The sequence below is a fragment of the Musa acuminata genome, chromosome BXJ3-3 (genome assembly GCF_036884655.1).
Source record: "Musa acuminata AAA Group cultivar baxijiao chromosome BXJ3-3, Cavendish_Baxijiao_AAA, whole genome shotgun sequence".
Lineage (NCBI taxonomy): Eukaryota > Viridiplantae > Streptophyta > Magnoliopsida > Zingiberales > Musaceae > Musa > Musa acuminata.
Window position 1 is genome coordinate 37,730,247 of NC_088351.1, and position 13,973 is coordinate 37,744,219.

The 13,973-nt window shown below is 48.3% G+C and overlaps 1 protein-coding gene and 1 long non-coding RNA gene across 3 annotated transcripts; both read right to left on the reverse strand.

Annotated features, from left to right (window-relative positions):
- Window positions 1-2,594: 2,594 nt before the first annotated feature.
- Window positions 2,595-5,721, reverse strand: LOC135633785 (probable LRR receptor-like serine/threonine-protein kinase At4g37250). The gene is made up of 2 exons (XM_065143692.1): window positions 3,522-5,721; window positions 2,595-3,428 (listed from the first exon to the last, which is right to left on the reverse strand). Exons 1-2 carry the CDS (start codon window positions 5,182-5,184, stop codon window positions 2,746-2,748), a joined length of 2,346 nt encoding a protein of 781 aa, XP_064999764.1. The 5' UTR covers window positions 5,185-5,721; the 3' UTR covers window positions 2,595-2,745.
- Window positions 5,722-7,829: 2,108 nt separating this feature from the next.
- On the reverse strand, window positions 7,830-10,410 carry LOC108952334 (uncharacterized). Of its 2 annotated transcripts, XR_010494982.1 has the most exons (4): window positions 10,118-10,410; window positions 9,137-9,221; window positions 8,465-8,540; window positions 7,830-8,381 (listed from the first exon to the last, which is right to left on the reverse strand). It is a non-coding gene; the product is annotated as an uncharacterized LOC108952334 (long non-coding RNA). The 2 variants fall into 2 exon arrangements; XR_001977135.2 differs by having other exon boundaries at window positions 7,830-8,540; window positions 10,118-10,403.
- Between the last annotated feature and the right edge of the window lie 3,563 nt (window positions 10,411-13,973).

A 13,973-nucleotide genomic window follows, 5' to 3' on the forward strand; every position in this document is an offset into this window, starting at 1 on the left:
ATATATATATATATATATATATATATATATATATATATATTCTAATTTTTCAAGTAAGGGTGAATCTTCTTTTGGCTTGAGGAAACCTTTGGATGCCTCAATTATGTTTTGAGAGGCTTATGCCCCATAAAAATTATCTATATAAGAATATCCCATAGCCCGTAAATCTTAATATAATATTAGAATTCTAATTTTACTAGAGTGGTATCCCACTAATAACTCAAGCCCCAGAGAGAATGTCTTCTCTGCCTTCCACCTAAGCTAGGTAGAAAATTTCCGAAGTCAATCTCATCTCAGGGAAAAATAAAGTTTCATATGGTTTTTCTATCCGAGCAATTTGCATCTTCATAGATATGTCTATTTCTCTAAGATAGTGCCTATATTGTTATGCCCTTCCTGCGATTGTAACTTACCCGATAAAAAATTTTGCTACCTTAGGACCATTATAATTATGATCGTCATTCACCTGGACATTTCATTTTTGAAACTCACCCTCTCGTGGATGAATCTTATGAAGGAATCCTTAAGAGGCATTGGATTCTCACTATTGTTTGTGTTACTCTAGTCGACATTCTCACTTTCAATTTATCCACACCTACTTGCATGGGTGCTTCGTGTTAAGGCGGAATGCTCTCTAACTAATGCAGTTTTACATCTCATAACTTCAGCAGATCATTTAGCTCCATTCATCTTCAATGCAAGAGCACTCGATTAGTGAGCTATTACGCACTCTTTCAAGGGTAGCTGCTTTTAAGCAAATCTCATAGTTGTCTTGGCACCCCTACCTCATTTATAACTGAGTGATCATTTAAAAGCCTTAGCTGGTGATCCAAGTTGTTTCCCTCTTGATGATGAAGCTTATTCCCTATCGTCTCATTGGTTAGTCTTGATCTCTCTTATTTTTGGGTCATCTCTAGTATTTAAAATTTGCCTCGATTTGGTACTGCTCTCGTGGCCCACATTGAAGTAGTGCCTTATAGATGTCTAGTCAACTGTTGTGCTTCAATGCATTTCAAGGATAACCAACTAGCTCCGGGTTTAAAAGATCTTTCACTTTTAACCACGACTCATTTGTTGCTTAGGATCTCATGGTTTCATGTTCCATTTCACTCCCTAATTAAGGTTCTTTTTATCTTTCTCTCATGGTATTACTTTGCTATAGATCACCTAGGAGTATTTAGCCTTGCAAAGTATTTCTTGTCAATTCGCATGGGATTCCATGTGCCCCATGTTACTTGTGTTAGAGCGTAAACTAGTGATGCTTTTGACTATTGGACTTACGCCATTAAGGGTGCAATCACTTTGCCTGGTAACACAACGTTGCTCTCCCACAATCCCATTTTACGGTTTAGATTGCTTTCATTTCACTTGTTTTTACTATGGGAATCACTTATGTTTTCTTTTTCTCTGGCTACTAAAATGTTTTAATTCGCTTGGTCATCTCTTCTTATCCATGGATTCAACAATAGTTTGAAAGGTTGATCTATTTGAGTATCCTCGGATTTATGCTTATTTTTAACTCTCCAAAGTATTTCATCACTTGATATACTCTTTCTCATTTGAACCTCATAATTAACGTTAAGGTTATGCCATCCCTTACTAAATAAAAAGATCTTATCGACATCCATAAATGATAAATCATAAATTATAAATCAAACTATTAAAATGGGTGTTATCGTAGTATCAGCTAAGTTCACGGATGTTGATGGAAACAATCTTTGAGTCGTGACCTCGGGGTCGACGTGACTTGATTCAGGTCTAGATGATGGGGGATCTTTCCGAGACGGCTTTCGAATTCGTCGAGGTGGTCTGATGCGGTGGTCGAGACGGGGTCGCTGTTTCCTCCGGGTAGGGACTCCTCACCTTCACGTCCGACGGGGACCTTCTGCTTCGCACCTGCACAAAGGTTGGGTCGGGGTGCTCGGCCCGACCCCTCCGACGATCAAGTCAGATGATAGTGGTTAGGGAATCTTCCTCCCTGTTTCTCGATGAACAAGTCGGTATTTATAGGGAAGCTTACTACTTCTTGAGTTGCCCGCTTGTAGGGGGTAGGCTAGTAGCGTCCGACACTGGTATTGGCGTGGCGTGAAGGATTGAGCTTGAGCAGGGTGTTAATGTGCTTCGGTCGGTGTTCCGATCTGCATTGATCAGGTGCTGTGAGATGTTATTTGGGACATCTGACGTCACGCGAGTCTTATCGCAGTTATTATCCTTACCAACGGATAAGCTGACTCGAACTACTGACATCATAATAGTTCACGAGTTTATATTATTATAATTTAATTTATATTAATATTATTTATATTTTTAAAAATAAAAAAAATTATTATGTCAAATAGAATACATCACAAAGATGTAACACCTTGACATTAATGCACTAACGGATTCAAATGTCTAGAGATAATAATACCCTTTAGGATTTGGATTTGAGATCAATTATTAAGTACAAAAATTTATTCATATATAATTAAATATTATTATTTAACTGCTATTTAAATCACTATATTATTTATACCTTTAAAAAAATCAATATGATCTTAGAAGGGATTATTAGAACAATCCTGTCTTCCTAAACAAAACAGTGAATGGGAAGATGAGTTGAAACTCTTGTTACTAGAAAATATACTTTGCATTGCATTACAGTACACAATTAGCAGAAGAGAAACTTTTCCTTCAACTTTCATCACATCATCCCAAACAAATCAGTATCGTGTTACAGTGAAGAAGGTTCATGGCAAGTCAGAGTCATGAGGAAGAAGAAGATGGTATCTTCTCCAGCACTTGAACAGCGTCCTTCATGGACGGCCTCCTCTGAGGGGCCACAGCACAGCAAGCGAACCCCAGCTTGAAGCAGCTCAGCATAGCCTCCTCCTTCCCCTCCACCTCGCCCCTCAGCGCCGGGTCGGTCATTCTCAGCATCCTGCCCCTCTCCTCCGCCACAAACCCCGCGTTCCACTGGCCGAGCTCCACCTCCGACAACACCCTCCCTGCGAGCAGCTCCAACAGTACCATCCCGAAGGCGTACACGTCCCACTTGGCGCTGGGCTTCAGGTTCTTCAGCGACTCCGGTGCCTGGTAGGGAGCAGCGGAGGCGATTGCCAAAGCGGAGGAAGACCCACACGGGCTGGCTCCTGCGGCCGGAGGCGACAGGTCCGGCAAGCTGCTCTGCGACTGCACCGACCGGTTGCTGCCGAATTGCCGGGACGACGTGCCCAGTCGGTAGCCTCCGCCGCCCCCCGACGTGAGCCGATCGAGGCCGAAGTCGCTGATCTTTGGCTCCATGTCTGCGTCCAACAGTATGTTGCTTGGTTTCATGTTGCCATGTACGGCCTTCTTCTCGTGGAGGTATGCGAGTCCGCGCGCCACTCCTCTCGCTATTCTGAGCCGCGATTCCCAGCCGAGATGAAACGGCGACGAGCCGAGCTTCTCTGAGAATGATGATTGCACCATGTTGAGTACACCGAGTTGGTGGGTCAAGTAGTGTCGAGGAACAGATCGAGAGGAATGGTCGTGGGGCTTACTGGTAAACGAGATGTTGGCTATGCTGCCGTTGGGGGCATAGTCATGGATGAGGAGCTTCTCGTCGGCGCCCCAGTAGAATCCCCGCAAGCGGAGGAGGTTGGGGTGGCGGAACCTGGCGATGCCGCGGACCTGCGCATCGAAGTCCTTCAGCTTGTCGATGACACTGCTCTCGCCGATTCGTCGGACGGCCAGGGCGGTGCCGTCGACAAGCACCGCCTTGTAGACGATGCTGGACCCGGTGGCGCCGAGTATGTAGGCCGAGGCCTTGAGCAGAGTCTCCAGCTCCAGCTCCGTGTCGCCGTCGACGGTGACAAGAGTGGCCTCCTGTTGTTTCTGCTGGGTTGGTGTTCTGCCGCCACCCTCGTCCTTGCCTCCCTTCTCCTGTGCTTCCTCGTCTGCTTCCGTTTCGGAGGAGGCCGAGGACTCCGACGTCTCTTCGCTGTCGTCTTCTTCGTCGCCCTTCTTCCTTAAACAGCAAGAGAGCCCACCAAAGCCTTTGGATTTGGAGGACGTTGGTGGCTGTTCCTTCGTCCCGCCAATGGCTCCGACTCGTTTCATCTGCTGATGCTGCAGTCTATTCCTCTTCTTCACTTGGAATACATAGTAAAACACTGCGAAGAGAATTCCGATTCCGATGACATCTCCGACGGCTATCGCGATAATTGCAGCCGGTCGAAGGCCTCCCTGCCCGTGCCCGCTGTCGGACGGGGAAGTCCCCACGGCCGCGTTCTTGGGCATCGCCGCAAAGGCCGGAGGAGACTCGGAAAACGTGGAAGGAATCGAGCAGAGATTGTCGAGCGGCTTCCCGCAAAGATCAGGATTCCCGGCAAACGCTGTCGGTTTCTGCGAGGCGAAAGCTTCGGTCTGTGGGATCTCTCCGGTGAGATCATTGAATGCGAGGTCCACAGTGGCATTGGCTGGAATTATCGACGTCAATTCCCGCGGGATCGCGCCGGCGATCCGGTTGTGAGACAAGTTCATGTACCGGACCATTTTTCCGCCGAGATCCGGCGGCAGAGAACCATTGATGAGGTTGGAACTCAAGTCCAGGTACTCCACCAGGCCCAACCCGCCTCCCGGGAGCTCGCCGGAGAGGTAATTACCGGCGAGGGCGACGACGGTGAGGTTCGGAAGAAGAGCGAGACCGGCCGGCACTGCGCCCACCAACGCGTTTCCGGAGAGATTCAGCACCTGGAGGCCGTTCATGCGGCCGTCGAGCTCGGGGAACTCGCCGGAAATCGCGTTGTCGGCCAACGACAACACCTGCAGCTCCGACGCGTTGAACATGGAGGGTGGGAGGGTGCCGTTGAGGGCGTTTCCGGAGAGGTCGAGGTGGCGGAGGTGCTCGACGAGGCCAAGCTCCGGCGGAATGCTGCCCACGAGCTGGGAATCGGGAAGAACCAAGCCTATCACCCTGGAAGTGGTTGATGCCTGAGCACCAGTGCTTTCCTCCGGCAAGCCCATGCACACGACCCCATTCCATGAGCACGGCGAAGCATCGTCATAGTTCCAGTCCCCGAGTGCGGTGAGGGGGTCGGAGAGGACGGAGTACTTGAACTGTAGCAGCAGCACTCCGTCCTGGTTCAGACCCAACACCAGCTCAAACAGCAGCAGGACAGAAGACAGCAACAAGGAACAGCGTCCGATGCTTCGTGGGCTCATGTTGGTGCCTTGACGTAGCTCATGTCTCAGTGGGTAGAAGAATAAGAGGAGGAGGAGGAGGAGGAGCAGGGGGAAGGTGGTGTAGGAATACCTGCTACCTTCTTCCTGAGAGAGAGAGAGAGAGAGAGTAGCTCAACAGATCATTGCATAAAGAAAGGATAAGCTAAGCCAAGAGGAAACATGCAACACAACGGAGAGGAGTGGTCAAGGAGAATCAATCAACCAGGGTGGAAAGGGGAAAAGCCCTGATGCTTTTGGTGTCAACCCAAACAGCACTTGCTGCTTTTGAGCTCCTCTCTTCCATTTGCCAACACTACCGCACACCTCAACTCAGATTGAGGGAGAGAGAAAGAGAGAGGAGGAAGAAGAAGGGGAGGAGAAGGAATCTTTGGCTTCGGAAAGAGGACGCTAAGTTGAGGACTGAGATCCGGTGAATTGCTACTTAAACTAATATGTAGTGTATGTGCTCTGCTCTGCTCTTCTCATGTGCTTCCAAGCTGAGAGAATCTATCAGAAACCAGTGTCATTTTAGCTGCAGATGGTGCTGCATGGAGTTCTTAGGACAGTATAATATCTTCATCATAATTGAGGATTGATTATAACTTATCTTCTGGCAGGATTGTAGTTAGTGAGACCACTGCATTTATTCCATGAGAAGAAGTCTCACCAAATCCATGCATTATGGTGATGAACTATGCAGTCATCCATTCTTAGTACAGCCACATAGTGAAAGGACTAAGAAATGAACCCTAAAAACTGCTATCTTTGAGGTACTGTTGAAGGTGAAGTATTGGAATATGAGACATGATTAGGCAACCTGAAGCAGAAACTACACCCTTTTAGGTGGCTGGCCATCCTAAGCCACCTGTAACAGCTACTGCACTTCATCTTCTCCACTGTACTGCACCTGCATGGTCCTGCAAAATGGAAAGCCAATCAGGAATAATGAAGGATAAAAAATTGCATTTTGATGTGACAAAGAGGCAAACAATTATCAGGATCTTTTCCCTTACCACCTCTCTCTCTCTCTCTCTCTCTCTCTCTCTCTCTCTCTCTCTCTCTGCAGTAGTGATCTCTTCAGGCCCACCAGCACTGAACTTGATGTTTTGCTCTCTGCAGGACATGGAAAACCATTTTACTTAAATGGGCATATTTCCTGCTTGCAGGCTCTTCATTATTTTTCATGCAACATCACCATCTCAAGTTGCTTTCGATACCTAATCCAATTCAATTATTTCAAAGGCAGCTACAGATTGGTGGGTCTAATCTCTTGCAATTCCATTGTCATCTGTCCACTATCAGCTGTTCCTAACAACAATTATGGATGTGCCACTTCCATATTTTTCTTCTGTAATGACATATCCACCTCCATTCTGTAATACATCTGACTTGTGTGTCTTCAGCAGGTGATAGATACTCTCCTACTGAGAATCTTGTGACATGCAATAGGAGATGAACAATGATAACTATTTGTGAGGTTTTCTAAGTGAAAGATATTTCAGTTTCTTTTAAATGTTTGAGCACATTGAATAATATTATTTTTTTAGGAGGAAAAACATTTAGATATCTGAATGCATTTATGCCCTGTCAATCTGTTGTCTTCACTGAATGATGATGTCTTCTAGCAGTAGGCTTTGCATGTTGCATTAAATCTTTGACATTAATTCTGATGTGAGAAAATAAAACAACTCTAAATAAATAAAAATTGACACATGGAATGAACAGATACATAAGATGTCAACTCGACAGAGTCCATAGAAACTCACATCATTCACCTTTATCTACAAGTAGTGTAGAAAGAACAGAGGACAATCCAAGAGAAACTTTGTTTGCACCAAACAAAAGCCGATTCATTGACCGCCCTGCTGGGAATCAAATAGCCAAAGATTAATGTTCTTGGCTTCCTCCTGGTGGGTGTGTGCCTAACTACGCATTTATTATTGACAGGAGCAGTAAAGAGAGCTCTTCAATCCTGCATCTGCATCAGAGATAACTTTATGGTCAACCAAGGCGAGCTACCGCCCACCTAACTCACACTTCATTTCACACCAACCTCATGAATCAGAATATAATGTAAGAAACAGTTATCAAAATAAGTTTTTTTTGGTGTTTTTTTTTATCATAAGGAAGCTTGGCTTTTGTACGTGAGGAGTTGACTTGAGTGTGTCCGAGTAGTCATGTCACCGTAAAAAAAAAAATTACGAAAGTGAAATATTCTATTTATCCTAATATTATCGATAATCTTAATGTTCTAATTAGTAATAACGACGAGATATGAAGACCTTTCGTCACTTTACATTTACGTTAGTGCTGACGTAATTGCTGAGCAACTCCATCGTCGGGTTAGAATCATCGGTTAATCAGAAACAAACCATAAGGCCCCGATTCGACACATCCTAAGCAATGTATACATTATTTTTTAAATTAATTTCTATCACAATTTTATGAATATAAGCCTTGATTTAAGAGTATAATTACTTACAATACGAAAATAAACTAACCTCAAATAAAAAATGGACACGTGGAATCTAGAGTGACGAGGGATACCCACCCAGTAAGATTTATCATATCAAAATGAAAAATACTATATCAAGATGAAAAAATATTCTCCCGAATCTTAAATCTACGTAAAATGGGCCTCCTAGTAGCGTAATCAACTCAAAGTTTTCTCTGTAATCTTTATGATGTCCTCCAAAGAAAAAAAGCTCTCGTCCTCCTGACGATCTCAATCTGACATCGACAAGACGCCCAATAACCTCTCCTTGAAGAACATTTTCTGCCCCGATGGGTTGAATCAATAGATTCTCTTTTTGTTTCACAAAAGAAAAGAGTTAGTGCAACAACAGAGAAAGAGTAGCGAAGTCTTCATGCTCGGACGCAACTCTCCTCGCGCCCGTGTGAGCCGCGCCGCATCTTGGTCGGACTGGAGGGAACTCCCGCCGTGGCGAATGACCCCACAGACGCGGCTTTTATTCGCCGTCGTACTCCTCGGCGAGTGCAAGCATATTCCTGCGTCACCGTCCTCGTTTGTCCACCAGCAACCACAAGGCAATAAAAGACCAGGTTTACTCCTCTCTCTCTCTCTCTCTCTCTCTCTCTGCCGACACAGCCATTCCACAGCAATCATACATAGTTGCAGCATTATCATTTCCACCATGGCAAGCATTCGTACATATTGCCCGTGATCAGACATGGCTCTGTGTGCTTGCATCAATTTCCATCAACAAGAAGCTTTATAGCACCACCAGAAAAGATTGGATTAGATAATTATGCTCCTTACCTTCGATCAATCCTCGGACGCAAAGCCAGAAGTCCTTTGTGTTGGTAGCTGAGTGTACAAATGGAGAGCAATAATCCTGCCACATAATATATAGTTGATTTAGTCAAATAAAATTTCCAAGATATGTGATCTCAACATATCTGATAATTACTTATTAGTAGTGTCTATTAAATACTCAGGAGAAATGCTAATGTAGTGATTGGTGGTCATAATACTACCATTCTAAAAATGATTAAAGTATGTATTAATTAGTGTGTCATCTGAATACTACAAGACATTTCAAGTAGAAGCAGATGCAATTAATTGTTAATGCATGTTCAAATCAAGTCTTTTAGGGTATGTTCAAAGCGCTCTGAATTTAGAATTTATGCTTCCAAAACCATGAATTCTTTATGTTAGCTCCCTTGTCACTGTGAGCTCTGTGGCGACCAATGAGACTCGTTAGAAGATGATCTATGTGCAATCAAAAGTAGACAAAGTTAGTCTATCACTTGGTGTTAATCTTGTACAACACTCATGCACAATCTAAAAGTTGTGATAAAGCATCAAAAAAGATGAGATAAGGTTTGCACATTCCTAAAACATGGTAATTTGCATTAACTTTGTTTGATGCCATAGATCTACCTCAAAAGCATATCTTGTAAGCAAAGAAATGTTTACACATGGTGATACCTTTCTGGGGTTGCATCACATGCTTCTGGCATCATTGATTCCATCTTTGTGGCCTTGGTATCTCCCTTTTAGCTGGACCTCTGTCCTGTTGATAAGTAAAAATATTCCATCAGCAGATCAAAGTACTAACAATAGATTTTTCATCCATGATATGATTCCTTTCTTTCCTTCATGCATATTGAAAGAGAATCTGAGGGCTAACTAAAGCAGCATAAAACAGGGCCCTGAAAGGTCATTCAACATTAAGTGAACCAAGCAAGAAGAACAACAGAAGAGTCATGGAAATAACATAAACAAAGAAGAAAAGGTTTATACTTTGGATCAAAGATCCATAAGATTCCGTGGACAGAAACGAACTGTAGCAGGGTTCATGGAGGCAAGCTTCTACCCACCATTAAAACAGCAGTGTAAGAATTCAAACAATTTTCTGACTTAAGCATGAAGATAGCAAAGGAGGATTGTGTTACTCTTGCCAAATGTTATACAGGAAGGATTCTTACAGTCTGAAAAAAATAGTTTATTAAAATAAAAATAAAAGTTATCTGGATTAATTTTCGTGTCTTCAATTTGGTCTTAACTTATCTATTTCTTCTACAATTTAAATATCTAAGAGTTCAAAACTTTTTGAAAACAAACAATCTTTATGCAAAACACAGCCAAAGGTTTCATATATCCAAAATAGGATGTACTACACAATCGTCACTTTGTCATCTTTACTTTCTGCAGCTAACAATTCGGACAAGATATCCAAAAGAAAGATCAACAAATTGGAAAGCTGGAACACATTTGACCCAGTTAATGCTGGAACTTGAACAGGAACTTCAAACTTTAGAAGTTTGCATTGTGTTACAACAAAGTTGTACTATTCATTCAATCATCACAATTATATACATGAAGTATCTATGTGACATACACATTAGCCTTAACTTTTTAGCCTACAAATTGAATGAGAAGAGTAGTTAACACAAGAAATCAACCTACGTTGCGATAACGATTTTACGGAGTGCCAACAGGACTTCAAGGAGCGCGCGGATTCGGTGCCATAGGATCCGAATCCGATCTAGGGTTTGGCGGGGGTGAGGGTTTGCAGGAGGATCGAGGTGGGGGGAAGATGAAGATGCGACAGAAGTGGAGTGGAACGATCTCCTTCTCATGGCGGTGAGGGTGGGCGCACGGAAAGAGTCGGGAAATGGGGAGGATCAAATAGGGTTTCCATTTGGGAGATCGGCAAGAATAAGAAGATGAAGGGAGACGACGAAGAAGAAGAGTCGGGGTTGGTTAAGAGACGGGTATAGTTCGAGTCCTCCACCTAGCACATCATGGCCGTCCACTAAGATTACTGATGCGAGAACGGTTCGATCATATTTCATGTATATAGTGATTGGAGCGGATCCGATCCCAAATGTATCGGGGGGCGGAGTGTGGTAACCTGCTCCCCAAGGAAAACGCGGTGAGCGCAAGGGCCGATGGTCATTGGCCCAAATATTCGGCCCCCACAAGATCCACATCAGCTGCGTGGGTCGTGCCCGATGGCGTGAGGCAAACGGAGACTGTCTCCTGTTGGTATAGATGCAGATGAGTCAAGAGGCACTCCCTGGGCCACGTGTGAGCTTCGGGTTCCGGAGTAAACGGTTTCGGTTGCTAATTTTTTTTTATTTTTTTAATTAAAAATAATTTAAAATAATAAAAAAATTATAAATTTATTTTAAAATTTGATCATAATATCACTTTGAAAAATGATTAGAGACATTCAGATTTTTTTTTTTTATTTGAGACTCATATTTTACAATTGGATCATTATGTCGACTCAAATATTTTACAATTGAATCATTATCTCGACTCAAATACTCTCAAACTATCGATGAAAGAGGCATTGATCGATTTATCTTTTTTTTTTTAATTTAGAACCATTGATCACCCAAAACTTATTTTGATTCAATCTAAAATCGATAAACCATAAAGCCAATTCAATTCTAGTTCAATCTGATTTGATTCCGATTTAAATTTGAATTGAATCGCAAATGGGATCTGTTACGTCAAGTAACTGTTCAGCCGTGGCCTCGGGGCCGTCACGGCTTGGTCCGGGTCCGGAAGACGGTGGTCAACTGGAGTGGGAACCCCTCGGGTCGCTGAATCTCCGAAGGCAGGTGATCTCCAAAGGCGTCGCTCCTGCACAAAGGTCGGGTCGGGGTGCTCGACCCGACCCCTCCGACGATCTAGTTAGTGAGGGATGGGGAGGGGGTTTAGGAGGAGGAGAAACCTCCGTGTGCTGGGTGTCAGAGTCCCCCCATTTTGCTTAGGGCTCAGGGGTATTTATAGATGAGTTTGATGTTACCTGATGTGGCTGCTTGCAGGGGCAGGACAGTGCCCCGCGTGGCATCTGACATGGCCACTGGGGCTGCGTGGAGGACCGAGCTGCCGCAGGGTATGGGCGAGCCTCGGTTGACGTGCTCCCATCAGTTCGGCATTGAAGCTTCCTTCCTTGGGTAGTGCGTCCACCTGGCGCGGCTGACGTCATGGCCATTTCTACCCCTATCATATGCCCCCCCCCCCGAAAGGAGCTATGCGTCGGTTCTTGTATGCAGGGGGTCCGATGCATGGCTTCTTATTTCAGGTAGGTTGAGCGTCGGGCATTACGCGACCGAGCTGGTGGGCCTTGGGCATTACGCGATCGAGGGGTGAGCGTCGGGCATTACGCGACCGAGCTGGCGAGCGTCGGGCATTACGCGACCGAGCTGGTGGGCCTCGGGCATTACGCGACCGAGGGGAAAGACCGGCCTCGGGCATTACGCGACCGAGGGGTGAGCGTCGGGCATTACGCGACCGAGCTGGTGGGCCTCGGGCATTACACGACCGAGGGGTGAGCGTCGGGCATTACGCGACCGAGCTGGCGAGCGTCGGGCATTACGCGACCGAGCTGGTGGGCCTTGGGCATTACGCGACCGAGGGGAAAGACCGGCCTCGGGCATTACGCGACCGAGGGGTGAGCGTCGGGCATTACGCGACCGAGCTGGTGGGCCTCGGGCATTACACGACCGAGGGGTGAGCGTCGGGCATTACGCGACCGAGCTGGCGAGCGTCGGGCATTACGCGACCGAGCTGGTGGGCCTCGGGCATTACGCGACCGAGGGGAAAGACCGGCCTCGGGCATTACGCGACCGAGGGGTGAGCGTCGGGCATTACGCGACCGAGCTGGTGGGCCTCGGGCATTACACGACCGAGGGGTGAGACCCAGGCGGGCTGACCGCACTGGTGTGGGATTCCGGCAGAGAGTGGTCGAGGTGCTCGGTGCAGGCAGGCTGCGACCGAGGTAGTGGGCTCGGCAAGCGTGGAGCCGAGGCGTGCGGCGTAGGCAAGCCACGGCCGAAGGGCGTGAACCAGGTGGATAGGGCCGTGGAGTTCGGCGCGGGCAGGCTGGCCGCGGAGGTGTGTCTCGGGGGGTATGGAGCCGAGGGACACGACGCAAGCGGGCTGGCGGCGCAGGTCTGTCTTGGGAACATGGAGCCAAGGAGCACGACGCAGGCGGCTGGCGGCGCAGGTGTGGTCTCGGGCATTACGCGACCGAGGAGCACGACGCAGGCGGGCAGACCGCGCAGGCGTGGTCGCAAGGGCCATGCGACCGAGTAGCATGACGCAGGCGGGCAGGACGCAAGGACGCGGCCCCGGGCACCACGCGGCCGAGGAACACGACAGGCGGTCGGGCCGCGCCGAGGTGGATCTTGGCAACGAGCGGCAGAGGTGTTCGGTGCAGGCAGGCTGCAACTGAGGGCGCGAGACCCAGGTGGGTGGGCTGCCCTAAAGCAGACTCGGCGGTGAATATGGCCGAGGAGTCCGGCGCGGGCAGGCTAACCGCGCAGACGTGTCTCGGGGTTTATGGAGCCGAGGGGCACGACGCGGGCGTACTGGCGGCACTAGTCTGTCTCGGGAACATGGAGCCAAGGAGCACGACGCAGGCGGCTGGTGGCGCAGGTGTGGTCTCGGGCATTACGCGACCGAGGAGCACGACGCAGGCAGGCAGACCGCGCAGGCGTGGTCGCAAGGGCCATGCGACCGAGTAGCACGACGCAGGCGAGCAGGACGCGAGGACGTGGTCTCGGGCACCATGCGGCCGAGGAACACGACTGGCCGTCCGGCCGCGCCGAGGTGGACCTTAGCAATGTGTGGCTGAGGTGATCGGCGCAGGTAGGCGTGAGCCAAGAGGCGCACTGAGGCGCGCAGACAGCAGGCTGGCTGCGCATGAGGCCGAGGCAACGTGTTGGCTGCGCATGGGGCTGAGGAGTCGGTTGCGCCGCCAGCCGAGGAGCTGGCGCGGGCTGGCCGCGCATGGGGCCGAGGCAGCGTGCTGGCTGCAGCGCGATGCTGCGCATGAGGCCGAGTGGCCGAGGCAGCGTGTTGCTGCGCATGGGGCTGAGGAGCCGGTTGCGCCGTCAGCCGAGGAGCTGGCGCGGGCTGGCCGTGCATGAGGTCGAGGCAGCGCGGCAGCAAGGTGGTAAGGCAGCGTGTTGGCTGCAGCGCGATGCTGCGCATGAGGCCGAGTGGCCGAGGCAGCGCGGCAGCAAGGTGGTAAGGCAGCGTGCTGCTGCGCATGAGGCCGAGTGGCCGAGGCAGTGTATTGGCTGCTGCGCATGAGGCCGAGTGGCCGAGGCAGCGTGCTGCTTGCTGGCTGCGCACGAGGCCGAGGAGCCAAGGCAGCGCGGCAGCAAGGTGGTAAGGCAGCGTGTTGGCTGCAGCGCGATGCTGCGCATGAGGCCGAGTCGGGCTGGTCGCGCGCGTGAGGCCGACTCGGGCGGATTGGCCGCGCGCGTGGGGCCGAGCCGCGCGAGGCGCGCGTGAGGCC

Bases quoted from the DNA above. Each gene is read 5' to 3' on its own strand.
- LOC135633785 (XM_065143692.1), bottom strand. From the start codon at position 5,184: ATGAGCCCACGAAGCATCGGACGCTGTTCCTTGTTGCTGTCTTCTGTC. The intron at 3,429-3,521 runs GTAAGCCCCACG...CATCATTCTCAG, and splicing joins AGCCAACATCTCGTTTACCA to AGAAGCTCGGCTCGTCGCCG.